General features: G+C 40.7%; 1 protein-coding gene and 1 long non-coding RNA gene across 4 annotated transcripts in view; one reads left to right on the forward strand and one right to left on the reverse strand.

Moving 5' to 3' along the window:
• Positions 1-8,671: 8,671 nt before the first annotated feature.
• LOC140701172 (uncharacterized) lies at positions 8,672-26,704 on the reverse strand. Its single transcript, XR_012080090.1, has 3 exons — positions 26,649-26,704; positions 12,612-12,716; positions 8,672-9,210 (listed from the first exon to the last, which is right to left on the reverse strand). It is a non-coding gene; the product is annotated as an uncharacterized lncRNA (long non-coding RNA).
• Positions 10,605-26,983, forward strand: part of CLYBL (citramalyl-CoA lyase) — a 206,800-nt gene continuing 190,421 nt past the window's right edge. For all 3 annotated transcript variants that reach the window (XM_015242699.3, XM_072976488.1, XM_015242700.3), the window contains exon 1: positions 10,605-10,720. In XM_015242699.3, the coding sequence (XP_015098185.1) occupies positions 10,659-10,720 (62 nt within the window). In that variant the 5' untranslated portion in view covers positions 10,605-10,658. The remainder of the gene's footprint in view (positions 10,721-26,983) is intronic.

The raw sequence follows: 26,983 nt of genomic DNA on the forward strand, positions 1-26,983 counted from the left end.
TCAAAAGTTCAAAGTCTTCAAAAGTTATCACCATTTCCTGTCTCCCAGGTGTGAAAATTTGCTGCCTTCTTGCATTGATTCAGCCTTTTCTTTCATCCTCGTGGTCAGTTCTTTGTCAGTCTCTTTCCTCTTCCCATACCTGCTGTCTCCACTTATTCTGGGCTCATCGCCTGACATCTGGATGACGATGCTGTCTGTTCCCCATCAGTCCATCTTGTACACAGCCATATGTTAAACTCCCTGAAGTACAGGTTCTTATAAATTTTGTTATGATTCTTTTTGGTTAAAATTGTGTCTCAGTTTATATTACTGCAATGATGCAGCATCACAGAGCCCTCCAAAATTCAGCGGCTTAAAACAATGGACGTCTATTGCTGGCAAGCGTTTGTAGGTCTGCTGAGGTTCAGCCAGACTGGACTGGGCTGGAGGCTCTGCTTCCTGCTGGGGTGGCTTTGTTTCTACTGCAAGTCTGTGGGGCAGCTCTGCTCCATGGGTCCCTCCTCCTCCTTCTCCTCCTCCTCACCCTAGAGGGCTTTACCAGGTTGTGCTCTTCTCACAATGATGGCGGGAACATGAGAGGCCTCTCAAGGCCTAGAACTGGAACTGACACACCATCACTAGCTAAGCTCAAAGTCAAGGGACAAGGAAAGATACCTACCTACTGTGGAAGGGTGTGGATGCAGCTGGAGTCATCAACTCAATCTACTGTCTGGATTTCAGTCTTCCAGTGTCTGGTCTCACTCCAGTCATCCAACCCAAGCCCCTCCCTTTGGGCTGTTCATCTGGGACAGAGATCATGGACCTTGGGAATCTTATAGAAACCAGAGAAGATTGGGCAATTCGAGTCAGCAAACTATATTCCAACAGCAGACCAAACTTAGCCTCCCTGCTGCTTTCTCACCACACAAAAAAGAGGGGAAATTTTATGGGCCCACTTGTCATTGGTAGTTTTTATAACGTAAACAAATACTAAATAATTTTTCCTCTAGGAGATAAATAAACTAAGCCAGAGATCTTCATGACTTTTTTTTTTTTTTCAGTTCTTTGGAGGGGAAGGAGAGGATCTCAAGGAATTATTTTCTAAATAAACAATGACAACAGTTTATTTTTGTTGGATTGACTCAAATCCTCCCCCACTTTCTTTTTTTGGATTGAGAGACGACAGAAATGAGAAAGAGATCGTTTTGAATTCTTTTTGTGTGTGTGGTTTCTCTGGCTGGAAAAGAAAAGCTCTGCATTCTTCCTGTATTCGGTGCACTTCAAAGTTATAAAAATTTAGATAAAATACATCAGGGTTATGGTTGTTCTAGATTTCAGTCTATTTATAACTTCCTCATATTTCACATTTGTGTGACCTCAGGTTAAAGGAATGCTTTTGAAAGTGTAACGGTTTGATCCTACCAATGGATGTAGCAAAAATACTGGGGTCAATAAGTTAAAAGGCAAAAGAAGAAGAAGAAAAAGAAGAAGCCAAAACTAGATTTTTGCAAACTTTAAGCTCAGGACTGCATGACAATTGGAGAATTTCCTAGCCATGTTCCTATAAAAAGTTCATGGTCATATTTTTTATAAAAATATGAAAAATTAGTTTTCAAAATTAAGAGAGTAAAAATGTTTGAATTAGAAGAAACTAATTTCCTAATACTCTGAGCTTATTTTCACAACTTACACAGGACTTCTCCCTGGCTTTGTCTTTAGTATTTTTTATATGTATTTTGTTCCTTTTCTTTTCCACAGAAATTTGAATATCTCCATGTGTGTTGGAGTGTTACAGTATTACCAAATATATGTTTCAGTGATTTATGCAGAGGAAAGAAGCAAGTTTCAAAACAGTATGTATATGTAATGTGATTTTTGTTAAGATATGTATGAGTGTGTGTATCTATTTATGTCAATCTTCTATCTATCCATCTATGGAGAGAGAATGAGATACACACACACAAATGCATAAGAACAGATCTATAAGGAAAGTACCAGAATATTAATAATTATCTTTGAATGTTAACTTTCTCTCCATGCCCCTATTGGTTTATTTCCATATGTTTTAATTGGTTTATAATGAACATATATTGAATACTAAATAGGATTTTTAAAAGTGAGAGATAGACATTTAACAGTGGGCCTTTTCAACCTCTGGAATCCTGAAACTCTAATTTTGAGAAAACGAATGACAAAACCTTCAGTAGGGGACATGTTTTAATGCTGGAAATCATATAGCTAGCTGTATTGTTCCATTAGGCAGAAAACTAGAATGAAGAAAATTAGAGATGGGAAAGCATGAGTTTGGATACCAACAATTGCCTTCTTCACAGGCAGGTCTCCATGGATCCCTAGACTAGTATGCGAAGTGCAGAAGTGTAGGTGCCCAGGGTTCCCTGGAGCCTGGCCTTGTGTCTCAATTTCAGATGCAGCTTACATAGGAAACTAGTCTTAAGACCAAGGGTCAGGCAGATCTTGTTAGGTAAGATATTAGCTTATGCTTAGAAATTTTTTCTTTTGCAGTAACACTTTAAAAAAAAACCCACATTCACATGAATAAGATTAAATACTAACAATGTGCATAGGTTTAGAATTTGGCAGATGACATTTTACTTCTTATAAATCAAAAGGAATCATAGGGCTAATTTAAATTACTGTCTATTTGGGTGTCCAAATATAGTCTGCTATAATCTAGATACGTGAGACCATTTCACTGGAGAAATGATGATCATTGATGAACTCCCACCCCCACGCTGGTTTTGACAATCTGCAGGGTGTTACAGCTACTGCACCTGTTGTAGGAACTACAGAGACAAGTGAAGATATGAATTGTTGCATTCAGAGTTCGGCTTCTCACAGCAATAAGTTCAAGACTTGATTTGTCCTTTTGTTGTATTTTTGTTGTTGTTGTTGCTTTTGGGGGGGGTGTAATTTGGTTTATTTATATTTATTTATTTAATGGAGCTATTGAGGATTGAACCCTGGACCTTGTGCATGCTGAGCATGCACTCTCCCACTGAACTATACCCTTCCCACCATCCTTTTGTTTTAAATAACTCTTAGAACAACAAATAAACACGAGGAAGAGTAAGTAGAGAATGCTGGCCGCAAGAATAGGCTCTTTTGTTAGATGGACCATTTTGCCCCTGGATTAAGGCTGTTTCTGCCGTCATGGACAGGGGTGAAAAGGTTTAGCAAAAGGGGATTAAGGAACAACTCAGAGCAATTACATCACATAAAGTCCCACAGACCCAGTTTATCAGGATGAATCCAAGTTTAGTTCCTGTTGCTAAAAGGAAAAAATAGAAAGCAACGCACATGTTCCTTACAAGCAAACCTGAGGGCATACCATCTATTATCAGCAATAAACAGATTGGATTCTTTTGTAAATGAGATTGTCAGGGCCCAGGGGATTTGTCAGCGTCTGGATAATCCTCAAATCATCTGCCTGCCCTACAGGGATATTAGGAAATTGTCAGTAATAAGGCTGGTTAGCAATCTTCTTGTCTGGTGCATTAAAGATTATTCCACAAAAGCCAGAGGGTCTTAACCAACCAGCCTTCATTATGTGGTTCAACATTACACATTTTATCAAGTCTCCTGTCCACAGAGGCTGTGAAAACTCTTGTCAATTGTGCAAGTCACCTGGCCCTCACTCTGAGAAACACAGGCTGGGACTTCAGGAGTTTTTAATCCCCTATGGGATATGGAATAGACACAGAGCTCAGTGGCCACAAAGATGCCAAAATGCATTTGGTATCCTACTGTTGACGTACACAGTGCAGGGGGCTCTGCGTCAGGTTGAGTTAGGGACCCAGGTCCAGTTAGGGGACTGCAGGACTGCAGTTTCTCTTTCCTTCTTTTTGCCTTATTGTTCGTATCGTTTAAATTTACTGTTTTGTTTTGTTTCTTGTCTTTTTTATTTTATTATTATTTTTTAACTGACATAGTATGGTCAGTTACAATGTGTCAGTTTCTGGTGTACAGCCTGATGTCCCAGTCATGCATATATATTCATACATTTGTTTTCATATTCTTTTTCATTAAAGGTTATTACAAGATATTGAATATAGTTCCCTGTGCTATACAGAGGAAATCTGTTTTTTATCTATTTTTATATGTAGTGGTTAACATTTTCAGATCTCAAACTCCCAAATTTATCCCTTCCCAACCCCTTTCCCCTGGTAACCATAAGATTGTTTACTATGTCTTCAAGGCTGTTTCTGTTTTATAGATGAGTTCATTAGTATCCTTTTCTTTTCTTTCTTTAAAATTCCACATATGAGTGATATCATATGGTATTTTTTCTTTCTCTTTCTGGCTTATTTCACTTAGAATGACAATCTTTAGGTCCACTAGTGTTGCTGCAAATGGCATTATTTTATTCTTTTTTATTGCTGAGTAGTATTTCATTATATAATTATACCACAACTTCTTTATCCAATCATCTGTCGATGGATATTTAGTTTGCTTTAAATTTAGTGTTTTGAATAAATAACACATACACATGGTTCAAAAGTTTTAAAATTGCAAAAGGGATACAGTGAAAATCTTTTCCCATCTCTTTCTCCATTTGCTTTGTTTCTACCTCCTCTGACAGGTAACTCCTGCCATCTGCAGCATTATTTTATCCTTTCAGTTTTAAAATAATTGACTATAAGAAAATATGAAACATATATTTTTATTTTACTCTTAACACAACTGATAGACTGTATTACAATTGTTCTGTGCCTTGTCTTTTTTCCTTAGCAATATATCTTCTATTATACATAACAAAATAGCTTCTATATTAGTATATTAATACATTATATTAGTAATAGTACAGACCATTTCCTTATTCTTTTTACAATTGCATGCTTTTCTGTTGTTTCATGTACCATACTTTAAAAAACCGGTCCTCTGTTGATAAACATTTAGATTTTTTCCCTCAATATTTTGTGATAACATACAATGAAACAGTGAATTAACTTGCACATTAGTTCTTTCACATGATATTACTGTTTACTTTTCATAGGGCTACCTGGTAGTGGCCAGGTCAGGAGCCTCTCTCCTTGGCTCCAGAAGTTAATAACCAAAAGTTCTAATAGATTCTTATAGTAAGCATTCTTATTTGTTTGTTTGCTTGTTTGTTTAGATCTCATTATTTTCAGCTGCGTTTGGGTTGCTATCATCTGTTTCTTCTCAGAGGTAGGACAAACTGGTGCTGAAGGATTTCTTACATCTTCTCAGCAAGTCAACTTCCCCAGTCGTTCACTCAACAGGTACTTCTGTGGCATCAGCTGTGTCTTAGCCATCATTTTAGGCATTGAAAATACAGTAGCTAACAGAGTAAACTCAGTTCCCACCCTCATGGGGCCTCTAATGGAAAGTAACACACCATAAACAAATGAATGACAGTATGATGGGCAATTAGCAAGTAAATAAGTGTCTAATGTGATTTCAGACAGTGGTTAAGTGCTCGGTGTTTCTATATAATCAGTTCAGGGGTGGAAAATCCTTTTCAAATGACATACAGAGAAAGGATTCCAAATCTGGCTTGAAAAATTACTGAAGATTCTCTCTTTAGAAACTCAGTCAAGGAGGTTCTGGCCAGGGCAAAGCTGGTTGATTCTGTCTGACACTGACAGAGACGTTTGTGGTCATTTGAACCAGTAGTGTCACTTTGGACTTACAAATGGCATTAAAAGCAGTCTTTAAGACCCAGTTTGTATGGCAGACGTGTGTTTGGGAAAGTTTTTCTTTTTTACTAGGGGTATTAGTTTCTTATTGCTGCTGTAATAAATGACCACAACCTTGGCAGCTTAAAACAACACAGCTGTATTATCTTACAGTTCTGGAGGTCACACGTCCAAGACAGCTCTCATGGGGATACAATCCAGGTGTTGGCAAGGCTGTATCTTCTGGAGGCTGGAAGGGAGAAGCTGTTTCCTTGCCTTTTCCAGCTTCTAGAGGCTGCCTGCCTCCCTTACCTTGTGGCCCCTCATCACGCTGACTTTGAATCCATGTTACATCCTTGACTCTGATCCTCTTCCTTCCCTCTCCCAAGGTCCCAGTGATTACATTGGGCCCACCCCGATAATCCAGGATAATCTCCCCATCTCAGTGTCCCTAATTTGATCACACTTGCAAGATAAAACATTTACAGGTTCTAGAAATTAGCACGTGGACATCTTGGAGGTCATGATTCAGCCCACCAGTCTGCAATTAAGAAATAGCAACTGAAGGTAATAATTAACTTACAAAGTGAATTAAAATAACAGGGAAAATTATGTAAAGGATAATCGTGCCAAAGGATGTCTCAAGATTCAACACTTTGAGATCAGCAAATAAATTCTGGACATCTGCCATGTGCCAGGCACTGTTCCAGGTGCTTGAACAAGACAGGCACAAATACCTGCTCTCATAGGGCTTACATTCGACAAAGACATCACAAATAAGCATATTATCTAGTAATTTACAGGTGGATAAGTGCTTTGGGGGAAAGGATGTGAGTCAGGGGAAGGGTCAGGAGAGCCGAAAGGGACTGGGGAGCTGTTGGGGCAGAGGGGGAGCATGGGGGGGGTGGGGAGGAACCATCTGCCTAAGGACACTAAGGGACGCTGCAGCATAGTTTTGGAGGCTGAGATTAGAAAAGGCTCTTATACAAGCAGTATTTGGGAACCAGAAGGAATTTTAGAGGTCAGCTAGTCTAACTTCCTCAGTTTATAAAGAGAAAGAAAGCTAAGGCTCAGAAGGTCCACAATGTGGTCTCTAGTTATTTTGCATTTGGCCTAAATTTGAGAGACAGTCTCCTCTCTCTCCAAGAAAGCCAGACATAGTCATCACGTTATCAAAGGCAGCGCCTGCCAGGAGGTAAGGCTGGGAGGGTTTTGTATCAGAGCAGCAGGAGGGATGGATGATTTCAGAGTGTAGTTCTATCTATGCCACTGCTGAAAAATTATTCCACAGAACTTCTAATATACCTCTTTCTAAGTGCAACATTCTGAAGTCTTAAATCAGTGACACTGGCCCTCCAGCCTTTGAGATGCAACTTTGGTGACAATAACCTACATTGGCCAGACACCAAAAGGAAGGGGAAAATGGATTATGATAAAGAGCTTTTGGTGTTTGTAACAAAAGAATAATGCAGCTTCATTTTCCTAATCATTACTGCTTGAAATGGTTATAATAAACCAAGGGTTGATTAGATTTTTTAATCGAATCTCCTTGCGTGTGACTATTTTCCAAAACTGTAGTTAAGCCAATACAAAAGCTCAGTATTTCTAAAATTAACAGTGAGAATTATTCGAGTCTCATGACAGTTAATAAGACCAAATGGTAACAATGTAACATGTTTCCACTCAGGAGACCTGTATGTTTTAGGGCAACACTGGATGAGACTTGGGTGTTCCTGTGCTTTACAGTCTAGAGCGTCTGTGTTTTCTCTGCCTGCTCTGCTCTTCCCCTCACACTCTCAGGCTCACTCTCCATGTCCCGGGTTCTTCCCTGCAGAACCCTCTGGTTTCCCTGCCCCTCTAACACAGAGAGAATTGCAACATCCTTTCTATTTTCATATCCCCTATCCCCATCACCAGCAGACCTCAGAACCTACCCATTTCCCCTACTTACCTGTCTGCCTCTTTCACAGTTTCTTTTAAAAATCTTTTTTTCTAAAAAATTAAAAACAGAACTACCATATGATCCAGCAATTCCACTCCTGGGTATTTATCCAAAGAAAATGAAAACACTAATTAGAGAAGAAATATGCACCTCAGTGTTCACAGCAGCATTATTTATTTACCAATAGCCAACATATGGAAGCAACCTAAATGTCTATCAAAAGGTGAATGTGGATAAAGATTTTTTAATGCCCTTGGAGCAAACACATACATTTATTTTTCTTTCCGTTTTGGAGGCTTGAGTAAAGACAGATTTGACTAGCCTCAGGAAAGGAACTCTGGATCCCATTTTCTATTATATCTGGAAATATATCCTCCAGAAATCCACATACTAGGTAGATAAAGTAAAGAAAGTTTTATTTAAAAGCCTACCAACGTTAGAAACAATTTTTAAAACCTACAAGTTAGTAATCTCATGAAGAAACTCACAAAACCACAGCAGTCCTGGTGAGAATGGGCATAGCTAAAATTTCTTCAAGCAGAATTGGAAGGAAATTGAATTAATTAGCAAATAAGTCAATGGAGGTTCGATTTTACCTACAAAGCTATAAGGTACAAGGCACTTTTAATAAGAATAACTACTCATATGGCAATTCTCAGAATTGTAATGAGTCTAGAGGAACATTTTGTCTTATATTAAATACCTACAGGTTACAAGTCATTGAACCAGGTGCTGGGGGCACATACACGGCAATAAGATACACCTGCTCTCAAAGAACTCACATTCTGTTCCTATAGATGGTGTTTGTTTGTTTTTTTAATTGAAGTATAGTCAGTTTACAATGTTGCATCATTTTCTGGTGTACAGCATAATGTTTCAGTCATACATATACATACATATATTCCTTTTCATATTCTTTTTCATTATAGGTTACTACAAGATATTGACAAAAACTCCCTGTGCTATACAGTATAAACTTGTTGTTTATCTGTTTTATTTACAGTAGTTAGTATCTGCAAATCTCAAAATCCCAATGTATCCCTTCCTACTCCTTTCCCCCTGGTAACAGGTTTGTTTTCTACATCTGTGAGTCTGTTTCTGTTTCATGAATAAGATCATTTGTGTCTTTTTTTTTTTAAGGATCCACGTATAAGTGATATCATATGGTATTTTTCTTTCTCTTTTTGGTTCTCTTCACTTAGAATGATGATCTCTAGGTCCATCCATGTTGCTGCAAATGGCATTATTTTATTCTTTTTTATGGCTGAGTAGTATTCCATTACACATATATAACCACAACTTCTTTATCCAGTCTAGGTGGTGTTTCTAAACCAGAGCACTAGCAGCCTTTCTACAAGTGGGACTGTCCCAACATCTCTAGCCCTGCCCCCTTAATGACAATAACAAACTACAAAAGCCCATTATGGGCAGTTAGTTCCCTCCCATCTTGAGACCCAAGGGGGAAAGACAACATTAAGAAAGTAGATTCACAAATCCATAAATAAACGTTGTGATGAGGGCTGTGATGGAAATGATCAGGTTGCTGTGCCCGTAAAACAGATGAGGAGGATGCTCTAGTCTGGGTTGTCAGTGCAGGCAGGCCCTTTCGCAGGTGGATGTAGTTTAAATGTCCTGGAGGATAAGAAGATGCAGTCATGAGCACCTTCTGGGAATAGGGAACAACAAGTGCAAAGGCCCTGAAGTGGGAGAGGGCTTATCGAACTCAAAAAATAGGGATAAAAGATGGATAGGGCTGAGATAAGGGTGCAGATACTGGCAGGGGTAAGGACTCAGGGTTATGGTGAAGAATCTGGGTTTTATTCTAAATGCTTCTGTCAAAAGTTCATAGATAAGAAAAATAAAACCAATGAGTCACTGAAGTTGTAATTAGTGTTCATTGTGCACGCTGAAAAGACAGTAACCAGGAACACTCAAACCAAAACATGGAATAAGGCTCAGGGGTACATTATTATAAGGCAGCTTATTTAGTGAGAACGTAGTGACTGTTTATTTTTCACAGTGATTGGTTGTAAATATTAGAATTTTCTTGAATGATAGGGAATTGGTCAGTGGTTACTTCATATCGACCTTGGAAGATCGTTCAAATTTTGCTTATGATTTCCAGATGCATAAGCAAGAAATGACCCAGGTCAAGTCATCTTGTAAAACAAGCTAAATTAGGCTTTGCTTGTATAATGAAACTGTTTTTGTCTGCTTAGGGAATTTTCAAGTTTGGCCTCCGTTTGTTTTTTATTTCAAGAGCTTCCTGTTAGAAGCTACCAAAGAGTTTTAAGGAAGGAATTGCTGTGATGATAATAACAATGAGAAGTAATTAACACTACTGAGCACATGCCCTGGGCCAGGTGAGGTTTTACGCTCTTTACACACATTATTAACTCAGTATATCCTTATAATAACGCTAAGGTGAGTACTGTTTATATTACCATCTTATAGGAGGAAACTGAAGCAGGGAGAGGTTAAGTAACTTGCCCAAAGACAGCCAGCTCAGAAGCTCCGTTTTAACACATGAGCATTCTCCTGATTGTGAAGCCAGAGGAGTTGTATTTGTTGACGGACTGGCAGGGAGGTGTTGAAGAGTTGTGTTTGCTGCCCTGTGTCTTCAGCAAGCATTTCTCTGGCCCAGAAAGCTGCCAGCAGGTATCTATATTCCTTAATAGATTAAGTGTTAACCCAGGCGCGCACATGGCGAGGCTCACAAACTTTGTTAGGTAGCATTCTAACAAAACAAAAAAAGCACAAAAACAATAAAGAGATCCCTAGAAAAATTGACTAGTCTGGCTGGGAAAATGCAAAAATCTCTCAAAAGGCGCCCTAAAAAAACTCCAGAAGCACGAGAAAGGTTGGATTCAGTCACCAAAAAAACGATCAAGAACTCATCCGTTCGGACTCTGCTCTGCCTCACGTTACCGCCCGGAAGGGGCAGGAGCGCAGAACGGGGAGGGCGTGGCTTGCGGGGCTGGGCGGAACGTGCGCGGGGAGTGGTGACGTGGGGGCGTGGCAATGGGGGCGGGACGAAATGGAGACGGACATAGCGGGGGTGGGGCCCGGACGTCGGGAAGATGGCGCTGCGTCTGCTGAGGAGGGCGGCGCGCGGAGTGGCAGTGGCGGCGCTGCCGAGGCTGTGAGTGCAGGTCCCCAGTCCCCCACCACTGGGCCAGGCTCGCCGAGAGTCTGTTCCCGGCTCAGCGCGTCGGGCCGGGCGCGGCCTCCCCAGTCCCTGGCGGGAATCCCCTCCGGCCAGGAGCAGCGTGCGTCTCCCGCGCGCGGGCTCGACCTCTGCCAAGGTCGCCGACGCTCCGCGGGGGTCGCCGCCACTGTCTGTGCCTCCCTGTGGGAGGACGCTTGCTTGCGCCCGGAAAATGGGTACAGACATTGGATCTCTCAGACCCAGAAAACAAAACTAGCGTCCCCATACGTGGAAACTGTGAACGTGTGGGTGTTGTATGAAAGGGGACCTGGAATCAGCCTGTGAGAGGCTGCTCACCTGATGATTAAGAACATCCTCCACCTGGTGGTTCAGCCCAGCGGTTCCCAGACTGTCTGCTCTCAGGACCCCCTTACACGCCAAAAAATTATTGAAGACCTCAAAGAGCTTTTGCTTGTATTTGCTGATTTTTTACGGGTTTTCAAACAAAAATTTGAAATACTCATTTAAAAATAACAACCCCATTTAAATTTAAAACAAATGGCATCTTTAATGAAAAATAACTGTATTTTCCCTCTAAAATGAGTGGCATGTTTTTATATTTTTGAGAATCTCTTCAGCTTAATAAATCTTAAATTAGCTGTTTTGGAGGAAACTTACCAAGAAATTCCAGGCTCATGCACATACTAGTTGGAAAAGGGAGGACCTCAAAGACCCTCTCAAAGGGTCTCAGGGAACCCCCAAAGTGTCCTCAGATCACACTTTGAGAACCGCTGGTTGAGACACATAAGGCTGTCTCATTCTATTCCCTGACAACCATGTGAAGAAGATGTGAAACTCGTTTATAAAGATGAGAAAACAGGCTTAGAGAGGCTAAGTGACTCTCAAAGCAGAGAATGGCAGAATTGGGTACAGAAACCAAGTTCATGGTTCCTGGTCTGAAACTTTTTTTATCGGCTTGCGCCGCACTTCTTGACCCACCAGTGTCCCACGCCAACACCCGCCTGGTCTTAATGCATCCCACCTTCCCGTGTCCAAAACCTGAGCCTCGTAATTGTCCTGGAGCCCCTGAAGGGGTGTATCTTGATCCTTTCAGAAGGTCCCTTTTCTAGCCTGTGAAGGCGCCAGCTTCTGTGGCCTGTTCAGCAGTGGGTCTAATGACCTCACCCACTCACCTAACTTCTTAGGCTCTTGAGGCTCGGTTCATAGTACTCCTTACCTCTTAGCAAACTGGCTCTTTCTCGGCACACCTACACACCCTACCCGGCCATGGGAGCAGACTTTCATGCAGGGCCCTTCCCATAGCCCATACCGCAGGTTGAATCCTGTGCCTTCAGAACACATGGGGATGGGAGAAGTAAATATGCCAAAGGTCAGTTTAGGAGAGTCTGCCTAGAGATGCCTTAATTTCTACCCTATTTGGGTTGCACTTCAGCCTCAGGCCAGTGGACCTGCTTCTGGTGGCTTTTTTATAGAGTATCAGTACCATTGTGGATAGGCACAAACCACTCCTGACCCCTCTTCCCAATCCTGCAACATTTGCCCCTGTTGTAGTGCTGTCTTTGATGCTTCCCTGCCCATCCTGTCTCCAGCTCTGCAGCAATCTGGCCACTGCTCAATTTATGTAAATACCCTACCTTCAAATTGGGGCAGCTTAACTCCCCATGGGTAGGTGTGCTGTTGCGAAGGATATCTTTTAAATCCTCTTAGCTGCCAGAGCAAAGAAACGTGTAAATAGTAACGTAGGCATATATACTCATCTATAAATATTTCTGATGTAACCATCTGTATCTGTATTAAGCTAAACATGAGTTCATACTGTCTCCAGTCTAATCCATTTCTACATAGCTCATTCTAGCCTCCTTACCTTGCTCATTTGTAAATTTTCACTCCAACAGTGAGAAACCAGGCGCCCACCATGTGCCATGCAGTTACTCAGTCATTCAATTTCAGCATACACAGGTAGCAGTATCTGAAAGGTTAGACCATATTCCATGAGAAAACCCCGTATCAGCTAGAGCCCAGTGCTTAGGTGCAGTTCCTTTCCCTTCAGCCTTTGAGGCTCCACTTGTTTCCAAATTTACTTAGGTTAGCACCTTGTTCTCCCATTCCCTTCAGTGAAGCCATTTCATACATTTGTAATACGGTAAGATTCTCTTGTCACAGTTTGCATTTTTTCCTGGGATCCCCCTATCTGGCAGATGATTTTTTCTTCAATTGTGCATATTAAGGTTCACTGTTTTGCTGTAAAGTCTATGGGTTTTGAGAAATATATAATGTCATGTATCTACTGTAGCATTATCATGCAGAAGAATTTTACATCCCTAAACATCCCTCTGTGCTTCACCTGTTCCTCCATTCCCCCTTCCTTCCAAATTCCTGACAAGCACTGATTGTTTTACCATCTCTATAGTCTTGCCTTTTCCAGAATGGCATGTAATCGGAGTCATACAGTGTCTCATCTTTTTAGGCTGAGTTCCTTCACTTAGCAATATGCATGAAGGTTTCTCTGTGCCTTTTTGTGGCTTGATAATTCATTTCCTTTTAGTGCTGAATAATATTTCACTGCATAGACGTACCACAGTTTATCCATTCACCTATTGAAGGACATTTTGGTTGCTTCTAGTTTTTGTTGATTATGCATAAAGCTGCTATAAACATTTATGTGCAGATTTTGGACATAAGTATTAAAATCAATTGGGTAAATACCTGGGAGTATGATTGTATGGTAAGACTATATTTAGCTTTGTAACAAACTGTCTTTCAAAGTAACTACCATTTTGCATTTCCACCATCAATGAATGAGAGTTCTGTTGCTTTGCATTCTTGTTAGCACTTAGTATTGTCAGTTAAATTTTTAAGCCATTCTAATAGGTGTATAGTGGTATATGTTGTTATTTTAATATGTTAATTTGTTTTAAGTTGAAATTCCCTGAATCAAATGGTGTTGAGCATCTTGTCATAAGTTTTTTGCCATCTGTGTATCTTCTTTGTTGAGGTGTCTATTCAGATCTTTTGCCTGTTTCTTATATGAGTTTTTTTTCTTATTGTTGAGTTTTAAGTGTTGTTTGCATATTTTAGATGTAAGTCCTTTATCAGATATATGTTTTGCAAATATTTTCTCCCAGTCTGTGGCTTGGTTTTTCATTCTCTTAATAGTATGTTGCACAGAGCAGAAGTTTTTGATTTTAATGAAGTCAGGCTTATCAGTTTTTTCTTTCATGGATCATGCTTTTGGTGTTATATTTAAAAACTCATTGCCAAATCCAAGGTCACGTAGATTTTCTCCTGTTTTCTCTAGAAACTTTATAGTTTTGTATTTTATACTTAGGTCTAGGATCCATTTTGAGTTAATTTTTATAATGTGTGTGAGGTCTGTGTCTAATTTTTTTTTTTGCATGTTGATCCAGTTGTTCCATCCCACTTGTTGAAAAAACTATCCTTTTTCCATTAAATTGCCTTAGTCCTTGTCAAAATCAGTTGACTGTATTTGTATGGGTCTATTTCTGGACTCTCAATTCTGTTATATTAATCTGTGTGTGTTTTCTCTAATATCATGCTGTCTTTATTACTGTAGCTTTATATTGTCTTGAAGTCAGATAGTGTCAGTCCCACCAACTTCAGTCTTCTTTCATATTGTGTTGGCTATTCTGAGTCTTTTGCCTTTCTCCCTATAAACTTCAGAGTCAATTTGTTGATATCCACAGAATAGCTTGCTAAGATTTGATTGGGATTGCTTTGAATCTATAGATTAAGTTGGGAAGAACTGATATCTTAACATACAGGTGGTCTACAACTTAATGATGGTTTGACCTATGGTCTTTTAGCTTTATAATGGTGCAAAAGTGATAAGCACTCACTAGACACTGTACTTCGAATTTTGAATTTTGATTTCCCCAGGCTAATGATTTGTGGTATAGTACTCTCTCATGATGCTAGGTAGCTTTCAGTCAGCCCCACACTAGTAACGATAAATAACTGATTCACTTACTACCATTCTGTATCCATACAGCCATTCTGTTTTTCATTTTTAGTACAGTATTCAATAAATCATGAGATAATCAACAGTTTATTATAAAATACGCTTTGTGTTAGATGATTTTTCCCAACTGTAGGCTAATGTAAGTGTTCTAAGCTCGTTTGAGGTAGACTAGATTAAGGTATGATGTTCAGTAGGTTTGGTGTATTAAATGCAGTTTTTGACTTACAATATTTTCAACACATGATGGGTTTATTGGGACGTAACCCCATTGTAAGTCGAGGAGGATCTGTATTGAGTCTTAAATACATGAACATGGAATTATCTCTCCATTTATTTAAATCTTCTTGATTTCTTCATCAGAGTTTAATAGCTCTCTGCGTATAGACTTTGTACATGTTTTGTTATGTTTATACCTAAGTATTTCATTTTTTGGAAAATGAAAATTTTAAATTCCAATTGTTCACTGCTGGTATATTGAAAAGCAATTGACTTTTCAATGTTAATTCTGTATTGCAAAACCTTGTCATAATCACTTACTCCATTTTTTTCAGTTCTTTGGGAGTTTCTACACAGGTAGTCGTGTCATTCACAAAGACAGTTTTATGTCTTCCTTCCCTGTATGTACACTTTTTATTCCTTTTCTTGTCTATTGCATTAGCTGGTGGTTTTAGCAAAATGTTAAATAGAAGTGATGAGAGGGGACATTCCTGCCTTGTTCCCAGTCTTAGGAAAAGCATCCAGTTTCCCACCATTAAGTCTGATGTTAGCTGTTAAGTGTTTGGTAGATGTTTTTATTCTCTATTTGCTGAGGTTTTTTTTTTTTTTCTGACATGAATCAGGGTTGAATTTTGTCAAGTTCTTTTTCTGTAATCAATTGATATGAATATGATTTTTCTTCCTTAGCCTGTTGATGTGGCAGATTATTTTAATTGATTTTTGAATGTTGAATCAGCCTTGTATACCTGGAATAAATTCCACTTGGTCATGGCATATAATTCTTTTTCTACATTGTTGGATTTGATTTGCTAATATTTCGTTGGGGGTTTTACATCTATGTTCATGAGAAATATTGGTCTGTAGTTTTCCTTTCTTGTAATGTGTTTATTTGATATTGGTTTCTATATGTCTCATGTCTTTTTTGTTCCTCAATTCCTTTTCTACTGATTTCTTTTGCATTAAGTGAATATTTTCTAATGTAATAATTTTTATTCCTCTAATGATTTTTTTACTATTTTAAAAGATTTGTTATTGTTTTTAAGTGGTTGCTCTAGAGCTTACCATAAGCATCTTTAAAAAATTGTGGTAAATTGTATATAACATAAACTTTGCCATCTTAACCACTTTAAGTGTGCAGTTTAGTGGCATTATCCCGTTCACAGTGTTGTGCAACCACCATCACTATCTCCAAATTTTTTTCATTACTCCAAACAGAAACTTTGTACCTATTAAGCAATAACTCCTCCTTCCCCAGCACCTGATATTCTGTAATCTACTTTTTGTCTGTCTGAATTTGCCTATTTTAGGTATATCATATAATTGGAGTCATGCGATGTGTTCTTTTGTTTCTGGCTCTTTTCACTTAGCCAGAACTTAATGTTTTCAAGATTTTTCCATGTTGTAGCATGTATTAGAATTTCATTCCTTTCTGCAGCTGGATGATATTTCATTGTATGTATAATTACCATGTACATCTTAACTTATCAGAATCTACTTTTGATTTATACTAACTTAATTCCAGGAGACAGAGAAATGTTACATCTACATAGTTCTATTCCCTTTTCTTCTTTTTTTTTTTAACTTTTTTTTATTGAGTTATAGTCATTTTACAATGTTGTGTCAATTCCAGTGTAGATCACAATTTTTTAGTTATACGTGAACATACATATATTCATTGTCACATTTTTTTCGCTGTGAGCTACCATAAGATCTTGTATATATTTCCCTGTGCTATACAGTATAATCTTGTTTATCTATTCTGTGTATGCCTGTCACCCTTTTCTTCTTGTTTATTGTTATACATATTACATTTATATATGTAACAAATCCCGTAATATATTGTTATAGTTATCATTTATATAATTTTTATCTTTTAAAGAAACTTGGAAAAGGAGATGCAAGTAAACACACATACAGTTATTTTTATAGTGTTTGTTGCAGTAACATTCTTATTTACTATTCCCAGTTCTTTTGGTTCCTGTGGATTTGAGTTACTGTCTGGTGCTATTTCTTTAGCTCAGTACATCTTTGCTCCTACCTGCCTCCTTTGTATTGTTACTGGCAAATATATTACATTTCTATATGTTATAGGCCTAACAATACAATTATATAATATTCTTTTATATAGTTGCTTTTCAAATTAGGTAAGAGAAGAAAGGAGCAGAAGTATGTATTTAAACTGTGTTTTGGTGGGGGGATGTAGCTCGGTGGTAGAGTGCATACTTAGCATGCGTGAGGTTACAGGTTCAATCCCTAGTACCTCTATTACCCCCCCAAATGTAATTACCCCCCCAAATAATAAAAGAAAATATAAACTGTTTTATAATTACGCAGTTACCTTTACCATTACTCTTTTGTGTTTGTGTGTGACTTTGAATTATATTCTGGGATTGCTTTCAGCCTGAAGAACTTACATTAGTATTTCTTGTAAGTTGGGTCTGCTGTCAGCTGCCCTGCATGTGTGCATAGCCTTTTAGATGCTCAGGAATGTGTCAGAGCGTTTCAAAGTCCCCTATAGTCATCTCATTCTCCAGCTTTTCCTTTTAAGCTTTGTCATTAGCCTGTTGTTTGCCCCAAGTGTTATCCATCATCTCAGGTAGCTGTAATGTCAAATAATTGCTTCTGATGGGTTTCAACAAATGCCTTCAGGGAAAATGCTGTTACCAGTGTTCGGCTCTGAGTCAGGTCAACCTTGCAAGTAGGGTCTTCCAGGAAACCACCAGACAGGTCAGATAGTGATAGCCCTTTGGGAACAGGGCTTTGAAAGAGCTCCAGTCCTGCCCTGCCCCCTCCAGTGGCTGCCAGGCTGCTAGTTTTCCCTGTGGTTGTGGCTTTTGGCTTTCCAGGCTACTACCAAACTGAGGAGAAGGATATTGACCTGAAACAAATAGAGTGCCAGATATTTCTCCATCAAAAATGGGATTTTTTGAGATCATCAGGGAATTGCAGTTGCATGTCTCCAACCATGACAGTACAAATGCAAGTTCCTGCAGGACAAGGGAAGGAGAACACTTTTATTGAGAAGGAAAGGGAGTTGGGAGGGCTGCAGGAAACAAAGGGCCCATGGCTTTTCATTGACTGAGTCCTTGCCAGGAAAGAAGAGTTGTTCTCTTCCTGTTGGGTTTTGCTTTGGTGACAGGGCATGAGAGCGCCCCCTTCTGGTCTCCCAACTTTATTAATTGAAGTTTCTGTGTAATTAATTTTTCACATTTCCACTTTTTGATCAAGATCTTTCTCTGAAAGCATCACTGATCAAGAGTCAAGTTTTCTAGTTTCAGTGCTTTTTGTCCCTCAGTGTCAGGAAGGACCTTTCCTGGGTATAGCATTTCCTGTTAGAGGGAAGGTGCACAGATTAGAAATTAATTAAGGTCACATTTGAGTAACAAAGAGGGGCAGGAGGGGGAACTCTCAGGCTTTTCCTCTAAAGTCCATATGTTAACAGGATCATAGACATTGGAGATCATCTGAAGTGTTATGTCATCATCAAAGATTTGGCAACAAACTTCCAATAGACCTGGTCCAGAATTCTTGGGAAAGCTGTCTCATCAGATGTCGTCTGTTCCAATTTCAGGAAATCTTAACTTCCAGGTCACCAGATGACATGCAGTTTCATTCAAGGTTCGGTGCTTTCTTTAGGTGTGTCACATGAATCCAGGCGTCTATTCCTTGGAGTTTGGTGGCACAAGGGTTGGTTAACAGTACTTGATAGGGGTCTTTTCAGTGAGACTGAAGAGTGTTCTTCTGAAGGTGTCTTTTCCAAAAGACAAAATATCCAGGTTGCAATATGTGATGCTTTATCTTCTGAGAGTGCACTGCAAAAAGATTGCTGTACTAAAACATGGTTACTTTTAACAGCACCAATTAGGTCTTTGCAATATTGGAGTATCTCTCCTTTTATCAGTTTTGGGTCAAAAGGTCCCACATTCCAGGAAGCCCCTCTGTTCCAGCCAAATGAGGATGGTTATTTACCTTAGAGGTAGAGAAATGAAGGGCTAAAGGATGGAATAAAGATGATTGAAGATGGTAGACCAGAGGTTCAAGAATTAGAGCTAGAGCCTTCTAATCGCCTCCTGAAAGAATGAGATGGGAGAAAATATTCACAATGCTTGAATGGAGAAAGAAGGGCCCTTGCTAGGGAGAGGGCTGAAGAAAAGAGAAAGAGAGAGGAGACTGAGGAAATAGGAAATATCATAAAGAGGTATATAGGGAGGAGGGTATAGCTCAAGTGGTAGAGCACATGTTTAGCATGCACGAGGTCCGGATTCAATTCCCAGTACCCGCCTAAAAATGAAGAAAGAAACCTAATTACTTCCCACCTGTTTAAAAAAGGGGGTGGTGGTGGTATATAGATCAGTAGCCTAGGGGCAGGGGACATGCCGATGGCTTAGACAGAGGAGCTGATGGGAAATGAGCTATCTCAGAGCCAAATAGCGGGCAGCAGCCAAGCTGCTGAGCAAGAACTGAAAGTGGTAGCTGGGCGTGAACTACAAGGTGGGTGGTGTCTCCTGGAGAAGATGTAGCTGTGGGGAAATTCCCTGCAAGGGGCTGTTTGCCAGCAAGGCCGTGTCAAGCCTACTGAATGGCGTAAGCTTTGCTTGTGGACCCATTCTTGCTGCGTAGAGCTTCTACTCCCGCTGTGCCATTACCTGTTACAGAGTTTTGCTGCGGACCAGAACCATCTGTGTGGGTGTAGGCTGAGGGGAAGGACACTGGGTAGCCCAAGGGGGAGGCCAAGGGTCAGGAGGAAAGTCTGGGACCTGAAGATGAACTCTTGACTGAAAAACTTTCACCCTCTACCACCAGGGCCTCGTAGATCCAGAAGGGAGTTGAGGGCAGTTTCATCACAGGTGCTTTTCTCTACGCTGAATAACTGTAGCCGCCAAAGTCTCTGTCCTCCCAGGGAACTCTCCTAAGTGCCCCCGTTTTGCAGAATGTTTGAGTGGCATAAGCACTTCATTATTCTAGAAATTCTCCATGGTGGTGCACTGAGGATGGAATATTCTCTGAAGTTACACTTGAGACTTAGAAGGTGAGGACACATGCTTGGTTGTGGTTGAGCCCGGCGGAAGACATCCTACGCGATCAGTGAGGTAGGATCTAGAGTGGCCGCCACCGCTCTGAATCGGCACTTTCATGAGGTGGTTATTTTCTCCAGTGATGGCTTTGCAACAGCCAAGTTCTGATTGATGTAATTTCTGAAAACAGCCTTTGGTCACGGTTTCCTTAACTAAACGTTGCAGTGGCCGCTCTGTAGGAGCTGCCATTTTATGTGTGACTCCCTGTGGGGAAGTCCACAGGTGCATGTGGCTAAGATTTTAGGAAGGCAGAGAGAAGAAAGCTGGGCTCCTTGAGGAGTGGTTGTTGGTGGGCTTGATGAATATTCTTAACATTGGAAGAGCTGTTAATTGTAAAAACAATATGCTTTCCTGCCTCTAAAAGCAACTGCTGTGTTCTGTTGTTACATGTTTCTTATTTATTCCCCTATGCGTTGCTCATGATCTTGACAGGTTAAGTTTAGAATTTTATCAGTCAATAAAGAAAATATCAAGGGAACAGTATTTGTGTTTTCATATAGGTCACTTGGGTATGAATTTAAATCCATTGTAATTCATACAGGTTTAATTTATTTCATGTTGTTACTTTTTATAGCTTGTCAATTAAATAACTCACTTGAATGGTGTAGATAGTAAGTGGGCCCCAGAATTAAGATTCCTTCCTTCCTTCTTTCCTACCTTTGTCTCATTTTCTCCTTTCTTCCTCCCTTCCTTCCTTTCTTTTCCAACCATAAGCCAGGTTTTAGGTGGCTTTTTATTTAGTTGCTTTGATTTTATGTTTTGGTTAAATTTCAGGATGTTCACCTAATCTCGGAGTGTTGATGTTCACTATTGTTCAACAATTATCACATATATATTTGTTTGTATATAACCATAGTTGTAGTTGGTCTATTTTCAAGTTTTCTTTCTTGGGAAATGCAGAGCTAAATGTCCGTATATCCAGACTTCTGTGGCTGGCCTTACTTACCTCCTTGGAGGTAATTTCTGTATGTGAACTTGCTGGGTCAAAGAGTGTGAATATTTTAAGCCTTTTGATACTTGTCAAATTGCCCTCCAGAAATGGTGTTAGATACCTGGGTTGCAGTATGGCTTTTGGAGGTTATCTGCCCATTTTCCTTGACATCAGCCGGCCCATGTACAGTAAAGTAATCAGGGACTGTCCTGTCTTACTGGTTGCACAGCTGGCATCACCAGACCTAGAAAGAACCCCTCCCCTGGCTGTTAGCCACTGGTGGCTTTTCCCTCTGTGGCCTCAGCTGTCACACTGACCCAGCCTACAGTTGTTTTTGTAAATGGCCATGAAATTTTACTTCTGCAAGTTCTCTTTAGAATTACACCACATGTAACATCTTCCTCTTAGGCTTTGAGATTGAGAAAGGGCCTGATTTCATAATAAAGGAATCAAAGCCAATTTCCACGAGAAAGTAAGGCTCCTCTTGTAAGAGGATGCTTGGTAAGGGCAAGTCTTCCTTAGCTGTTTTCCATACTGTATTCTGACTGAGAAGGCACAGTGAACATAGTGCTCTGTAAGTATTTGCAGAGCACTTCAAATGCTAATACTCAGACCCCAGAGTATTGAAAACTTTTAAAGACAAGGCTTTGTGCTTTATTGTCCTTGCCACCCCCAGTAAATTGAGGGTCACAGTTCAGTGCTTGACTGTGTTTGCTGTTTAACTGAAAGCTCGAGATTGCTAAAAACTTGTATATTTTTCAAATAAGGGCCTCTCTATGAGCACTTTTAAAGTCTATACAGTCATTTAAACACATCATCGCGTGCACGAGTATACGTTGTACCGCTTTACAAGTAGTGCAGGCTTATTTTGAAGCACCTGCACTTGACTTGTCTTCTTACTTAATCTCACAGTATTCTCTGTGAGAAGGATGATACGCCCACTTTACTTTTTGGCCAAAAACCAAAATTTAGGCAGGGAGAAGTCTGTGCCAGATGCTGTTTTCATATTGAGACACTGGAGGGAGCTCTAGCAATGGGAGATGCAAATTGTCTCCTTATAAACATACTTCCTAGTGACAGAGTTGGTTTTCCTGCTCATTTTAACAGGAATGAAAGACACCTAAATGTAGAGGAGTATTTCTACACTGACCTATAAACGGTCCCTTGGAAAGTTTTTGAGGGATTTCAGAGGTAGCTCTGTGCTCTGGCCCTCCTTACTACCTACTCCCTCCCCTCAGCCCTTCTAGCTACACCAGCCTCCTTTGCAGGACTGTCTTCCCAGCCTGTGGCACTCTGTTCCTTTTTGTCTCTGCTCAAATGTCACTCATCCAAGAGGTCTTTCCGACCACCCTGTACAACATAGCATATCCCCCCAACACCACACTCTCTTCACCTTGCTCTCTCTAATGTTTTATCCAGTGAACTGATTTCCACCTGCTGTATGGTATGTTTATCTGTTTATTGTTTGTCTGCACCCCAGCCCCAGCCCCTGTGTTCATGAGAGCGTGGACTTGGTTTGTTTATCCTATTGCTGTATACCCTGGCATGGAAGCAGTGCCTGGCATACTGTAAGTGCCCAATATAGATTTGCTGGATGAAAAAGAACAGGTTTAGGAAATGAAGGTAGTGCCTTTTTTTATTGTGGTAAAATATGCATAACATAAATTTACCATTTCAACTATTTTAAAGTGTACAGTTCAGTGGCAGTAAGTACATTCACATTGTTTTACAACCATCACCACCATCCATCTCCATTTTTATTGCCCCAAACTGAAACCCTGTACCCATTAAACAGTAACTCCTCATACCTCTACCCCAGGTCTCCAGTAACCACTGCTCTCCTTTCTGTCTCTATAAATGACTGTTCTGTATAATGTCCTCAAGTTTCATCCATATTATAGAAAATCAGAATTTCCTTCCTTTTTAAGGCTCAATAATATTTCATTATATGTGTATGCCACATTTTGTTTATCCACTCATTCATCAGTGAACATTTGGGTTGTTTACACCCTTTGGCTAGTGCATGTTTTTATAGAGCACAGAAATGTGATGTTAAGGCTTTGAGTCTAAAGTGGATTTCTTTGAAACAATGATAACATCTTTAAATTATACCAGTGAGTCAGAGTTCACCCTTGGCTGATTTCTGCCTTCACTAAAATGCTTTTAGTTCATATTAAAGTAGAAACTTACTCAAGCTCCTTAAAATCAGAATTGGTTTAATATCCCCATTGGTGCTATTCAGGTTTTTCTTACAAATGTCAAAAAAGAGTTCACAAGATCAAATTACTAACTCCATGCTATAGGCAGGAAGATCCTGGGCAGATGCTCCGGGGTTCTGGTCCAGTGTTGACCCTGCAGTTAGCCCTTGACCTTGTTCAAGGCCCTTATCTAAACCCAGTCTTTAAATTTTTCTCACAATTAAAACAAGGTGATCTAGATGCCTCCTGTCCACTGACATTTTATAATCTAGGAAGGAATTATTGACCTAAAGCAAGAAGACTTTAGAGAATTCAGAAATATAAAATACATGGCTTTTTTAGCTTTGGGTTATTTTGGTCCATTTCAGCTAAATGGGATCAGAGACTGAAGATAATAAAAGTTCTGCCTCCCCTAAATTTATGGGTACAGCCTGCACTCAGTTGATTTGCACTTCTCCTGCCAACTTGCTAGATTTTTGTTCATGTGTTGTTCATCCTTATCCTTCAGGTCCTCAGATCAAGAGGTGTCTTCAGCAGTTTCCCCCTCTCTCTCTCTGCAGCAGGGACCTCTGCCCGGTGCTCTGCTCTGCTCAGTCAATCAAGTGGCTGCTGAGGGGCTATGATTCTGAAATAATTGGGGTGTACTGGGAATACAGAACCTTTAAGAACTTAGGGGTGAGAAGAGTTAGATGTCCTAAATAAGTGAATTCAGAAAGACTGACTCAGAAAAGTAGAGATGTGATTTCTGCCTACATTCCATCCAGGTTTCTCCTGCTCTCCTGGTGCCCTTTTGCTGCTGCACAAACGCACCAGTGCTCAGAGCACAGTGTTCTTGGGTCCCATAGTCAATTGTCCACCTAGTGATGCCCAGTGACTCTGAGGAAACTAGAATGTGCAAATGTCATGTGCAAAGCCCCACCCAAGTATACATTTTAATGAATGCTTCCTGTAAATTCCTTACCTGCAAAGAGCTGGCCAGTAAAGAGAATTTCTCCTCTACCAGGGAGGCAATTGTGGACATCAGAGAGGCTTTTGGGGCCCCTTCCACACCCCAGCCTCTTGACAAAGGTCCAGGCCATCAGTTTGGGTCATCAGTGTCTGCTTGTGCTGTGGAACACTCGGGGATTTACCAGGGACCTGGTGACATGCCTGAGACCAGGGAGAAGCCTTACCCTTTGGAACCCCCATCCAACATTCACACTCATGCACCCACTTCTTACTTAGCTTCCTAAATCTGGCCTCCGATCCTCTTACCCCATTCTCCCCCGACACACACACTGTAAATTCCCTGATATCTTCCAGCTGTCTGTTGCATGCACAGACTCCTCATCCATCATCCACCTTTCCAACGTTTCCCCCAGCACTGCTCACCGTGTGCCATTCAGCCAGAACACTCACCTTCCTCACACCCACTCAGCCCTCTCCCCTCTCCGATCTGCTCACACCCTTCCTCCCACCTCTCACCTCACAGCCCCTCGCAGATGCCACTTTCTCCTAGAAGCCATCCTTCTTTAGACTTTTCAGACAACAACCATCTGTCTGTCCCTCTGAAGCCCCAGCCCCTCTAACGGCTCTTGCTCCCTTTCCCTTCATTGAGGTTCTCTAGGGTCAGAGCTCCCGGTCGTCTTTGGTGCCCCCCTCTCCCTTTCCCACCTGTACCCCATCTGTTGCCGGTCCTGTTGATCCTCTCCTTCACTTGTCCACTCTTCCCCCTGTATTAGTTTCCTGATGCTGTTGTAACAAATTTCCACAAACTTATTGGCGTAAAACAACACAAATTTGTTGTCTTAACACTTCTAGAAGTCAGAAGTTTGAAGTGGGCCTCAATAGGCCAAAACCAAGGTGTCAGCAGAGCTGCGTTCCTTTCTGGGGGTGCTGGGGGAACATCTGTTTCCATGTCTTTTCCCACTTCTAGAGGTGCCCATATTGCTTGGCTCATGGCCCCTTCCTCCATCTTCACAGCGGCAACAGTAAGTCAAATTCTTTCATGCTGCCTTCTCTCTGGTTCTCTCACTTCTGCCTCCCTCTTCCACTTACAGGAATGCTTGTTGGTTATATTGAGCCCACCTGGATAATCCAGGCTACTCGCCCCACCTCAAGGTCAGCTGATTAGTAACTTTAATTCCACTTTGTCGTGTAACCTGCCATATTCCTGGATTCCAGGGGTCAGGATGTGGGCACCTTTGGGGACCATTACTCTGCTTTCCACACCTACTCTCCTAGCTTCAGGTTTTTCTTGGAGTGGCTTCTGATTAGCTGCCTGCCTCACCTCCCTCATCACCTCCCATTTACATGCCATCAGCGTAGATAGTAAGATGTATGTTTTATCATTAAGACTTGTTGGATCTGCCTCCAAAAACATCTCTCGGATCTGTCCCATTCTCTTTGTCTCTCACCTGGATCACTGTGAAAGGGGTCTTTTACATCCACTTGTACCTCTCCAAGCCATTTAAATAATTGAGGTAAATTTGCATAACATAAAATTAACCATTTTAGAATGTATAATATAGTACATTTACAGTGTTGCACAGCTGTAGCCTCTGTTTAGTTCCAAAACATTTTTATCACCCCAAAGGAACACTCTACCTGTTTGTAGTCACTCCCTGTTCCCTCCTCCTCCCAGCCCCTGGCAACTGCTGGTCTGCTTTCTGTCTCTGCCTCTGCCTTTCTGGATATTTCATATAAATGGAATCAAACAATATGTGGCCTTTTCTGACGGGCTTTTTTCACCTAGCATAATGTTTTCAAGATTAATCCATGTTGTAAGATGTATCAGCATTTCATTCCCCTTTATGGCTGAATAGTATTCCATTTAGGTATATACTATGTTCTGTTTATCCGTTCATCAGTTGAGGGACATTTGGGTTGTTTTCACCTTCTGGTAATTGTGAATGGTGCTATTGTGAACAGTTTTGCACGAATATTTGAGTACCTGTTTTCAGTCTTTTGAGTATATGCCTGGAATATAATTGCTGAGTCAGATGGTAATTCTATGTTTAACTTTCTGAATAACCACCAAATTGTTTTCCACAGTGGCTGCGACAATTTACATTCCACTAGCAACGCACAAGGAGGGTTCCTGTTTCTCTGCATCCTCACCAGCACTTGTTATTTTCCTTTGTTTTTATTGTCACCATCCTAGTGGGTGTGACATGGTGTCTCATTGTGTTTTCTTCCAAACTATTTTTAAATACGCAGATCGGTTCATCTCACCTCTCTGCTTAGCATTCTTAAAGTGCCCCCCTGGGGCGTGTCCAGTCTCACCCCTTCTATTTCTTGCATATCACCTCCTTCCACCCTTCTCACACACTCTACTCCCCCCGCATCATTGACTTCCTCTTGTTTCCTTAAGCCAGGAAGGCAAAGACCATGAGCTTTGATGCCCAGGGGGTTCAGACATTTTCCCAAGATCACACGGACCTGAGCCAGAGCCCTGGCCCTGCTACTTACTAGCCAGCCGCTTCTAGTTCCCTCTTCTGTAAAAGGGGCTCATGATACTTACCACAGAATGGTTAGAATTAGATGAGATGATGCACCGAATGCTGGGCGTAGTGCCTGGCTCATAGGAACACCAACAGACAGTGGATGTAAAAAAGGAAACAAGATTGATACATAAAGTCACCTCCTCTGTCCCTCTTGGCTTCACCAGCTAAAGCATGTCCTCCCTCCCACCCCCATTTTCCTCCCTCTGAGCATCCCTTTCCTCATCACACTTACAGTTTAGTCACAAGATGTGAAGGGGTACAATTCCCTCTTTTTTTCAGTGTCCCCCATGAGACTGGAAACTCCACATTCACCCCTTTGTGCCTGTGCCCAGCACAGTGTCTGACACATAGT

The sequence above is a fragment of the Vicugna pacos genome, chromosome 14 (genome assembly GCF_048564905.1).
Source record: "Vicugna pacos chromosome 14, VicPac4, whole genome shotgun sequence".
In the NCBI taxonomy this organism is placed as follows: Eukaryota; Metazoa; Chordata; class Mammalia; order Artiodactyla; family Camelidae; genus Vicugna; species Vicugna pacos.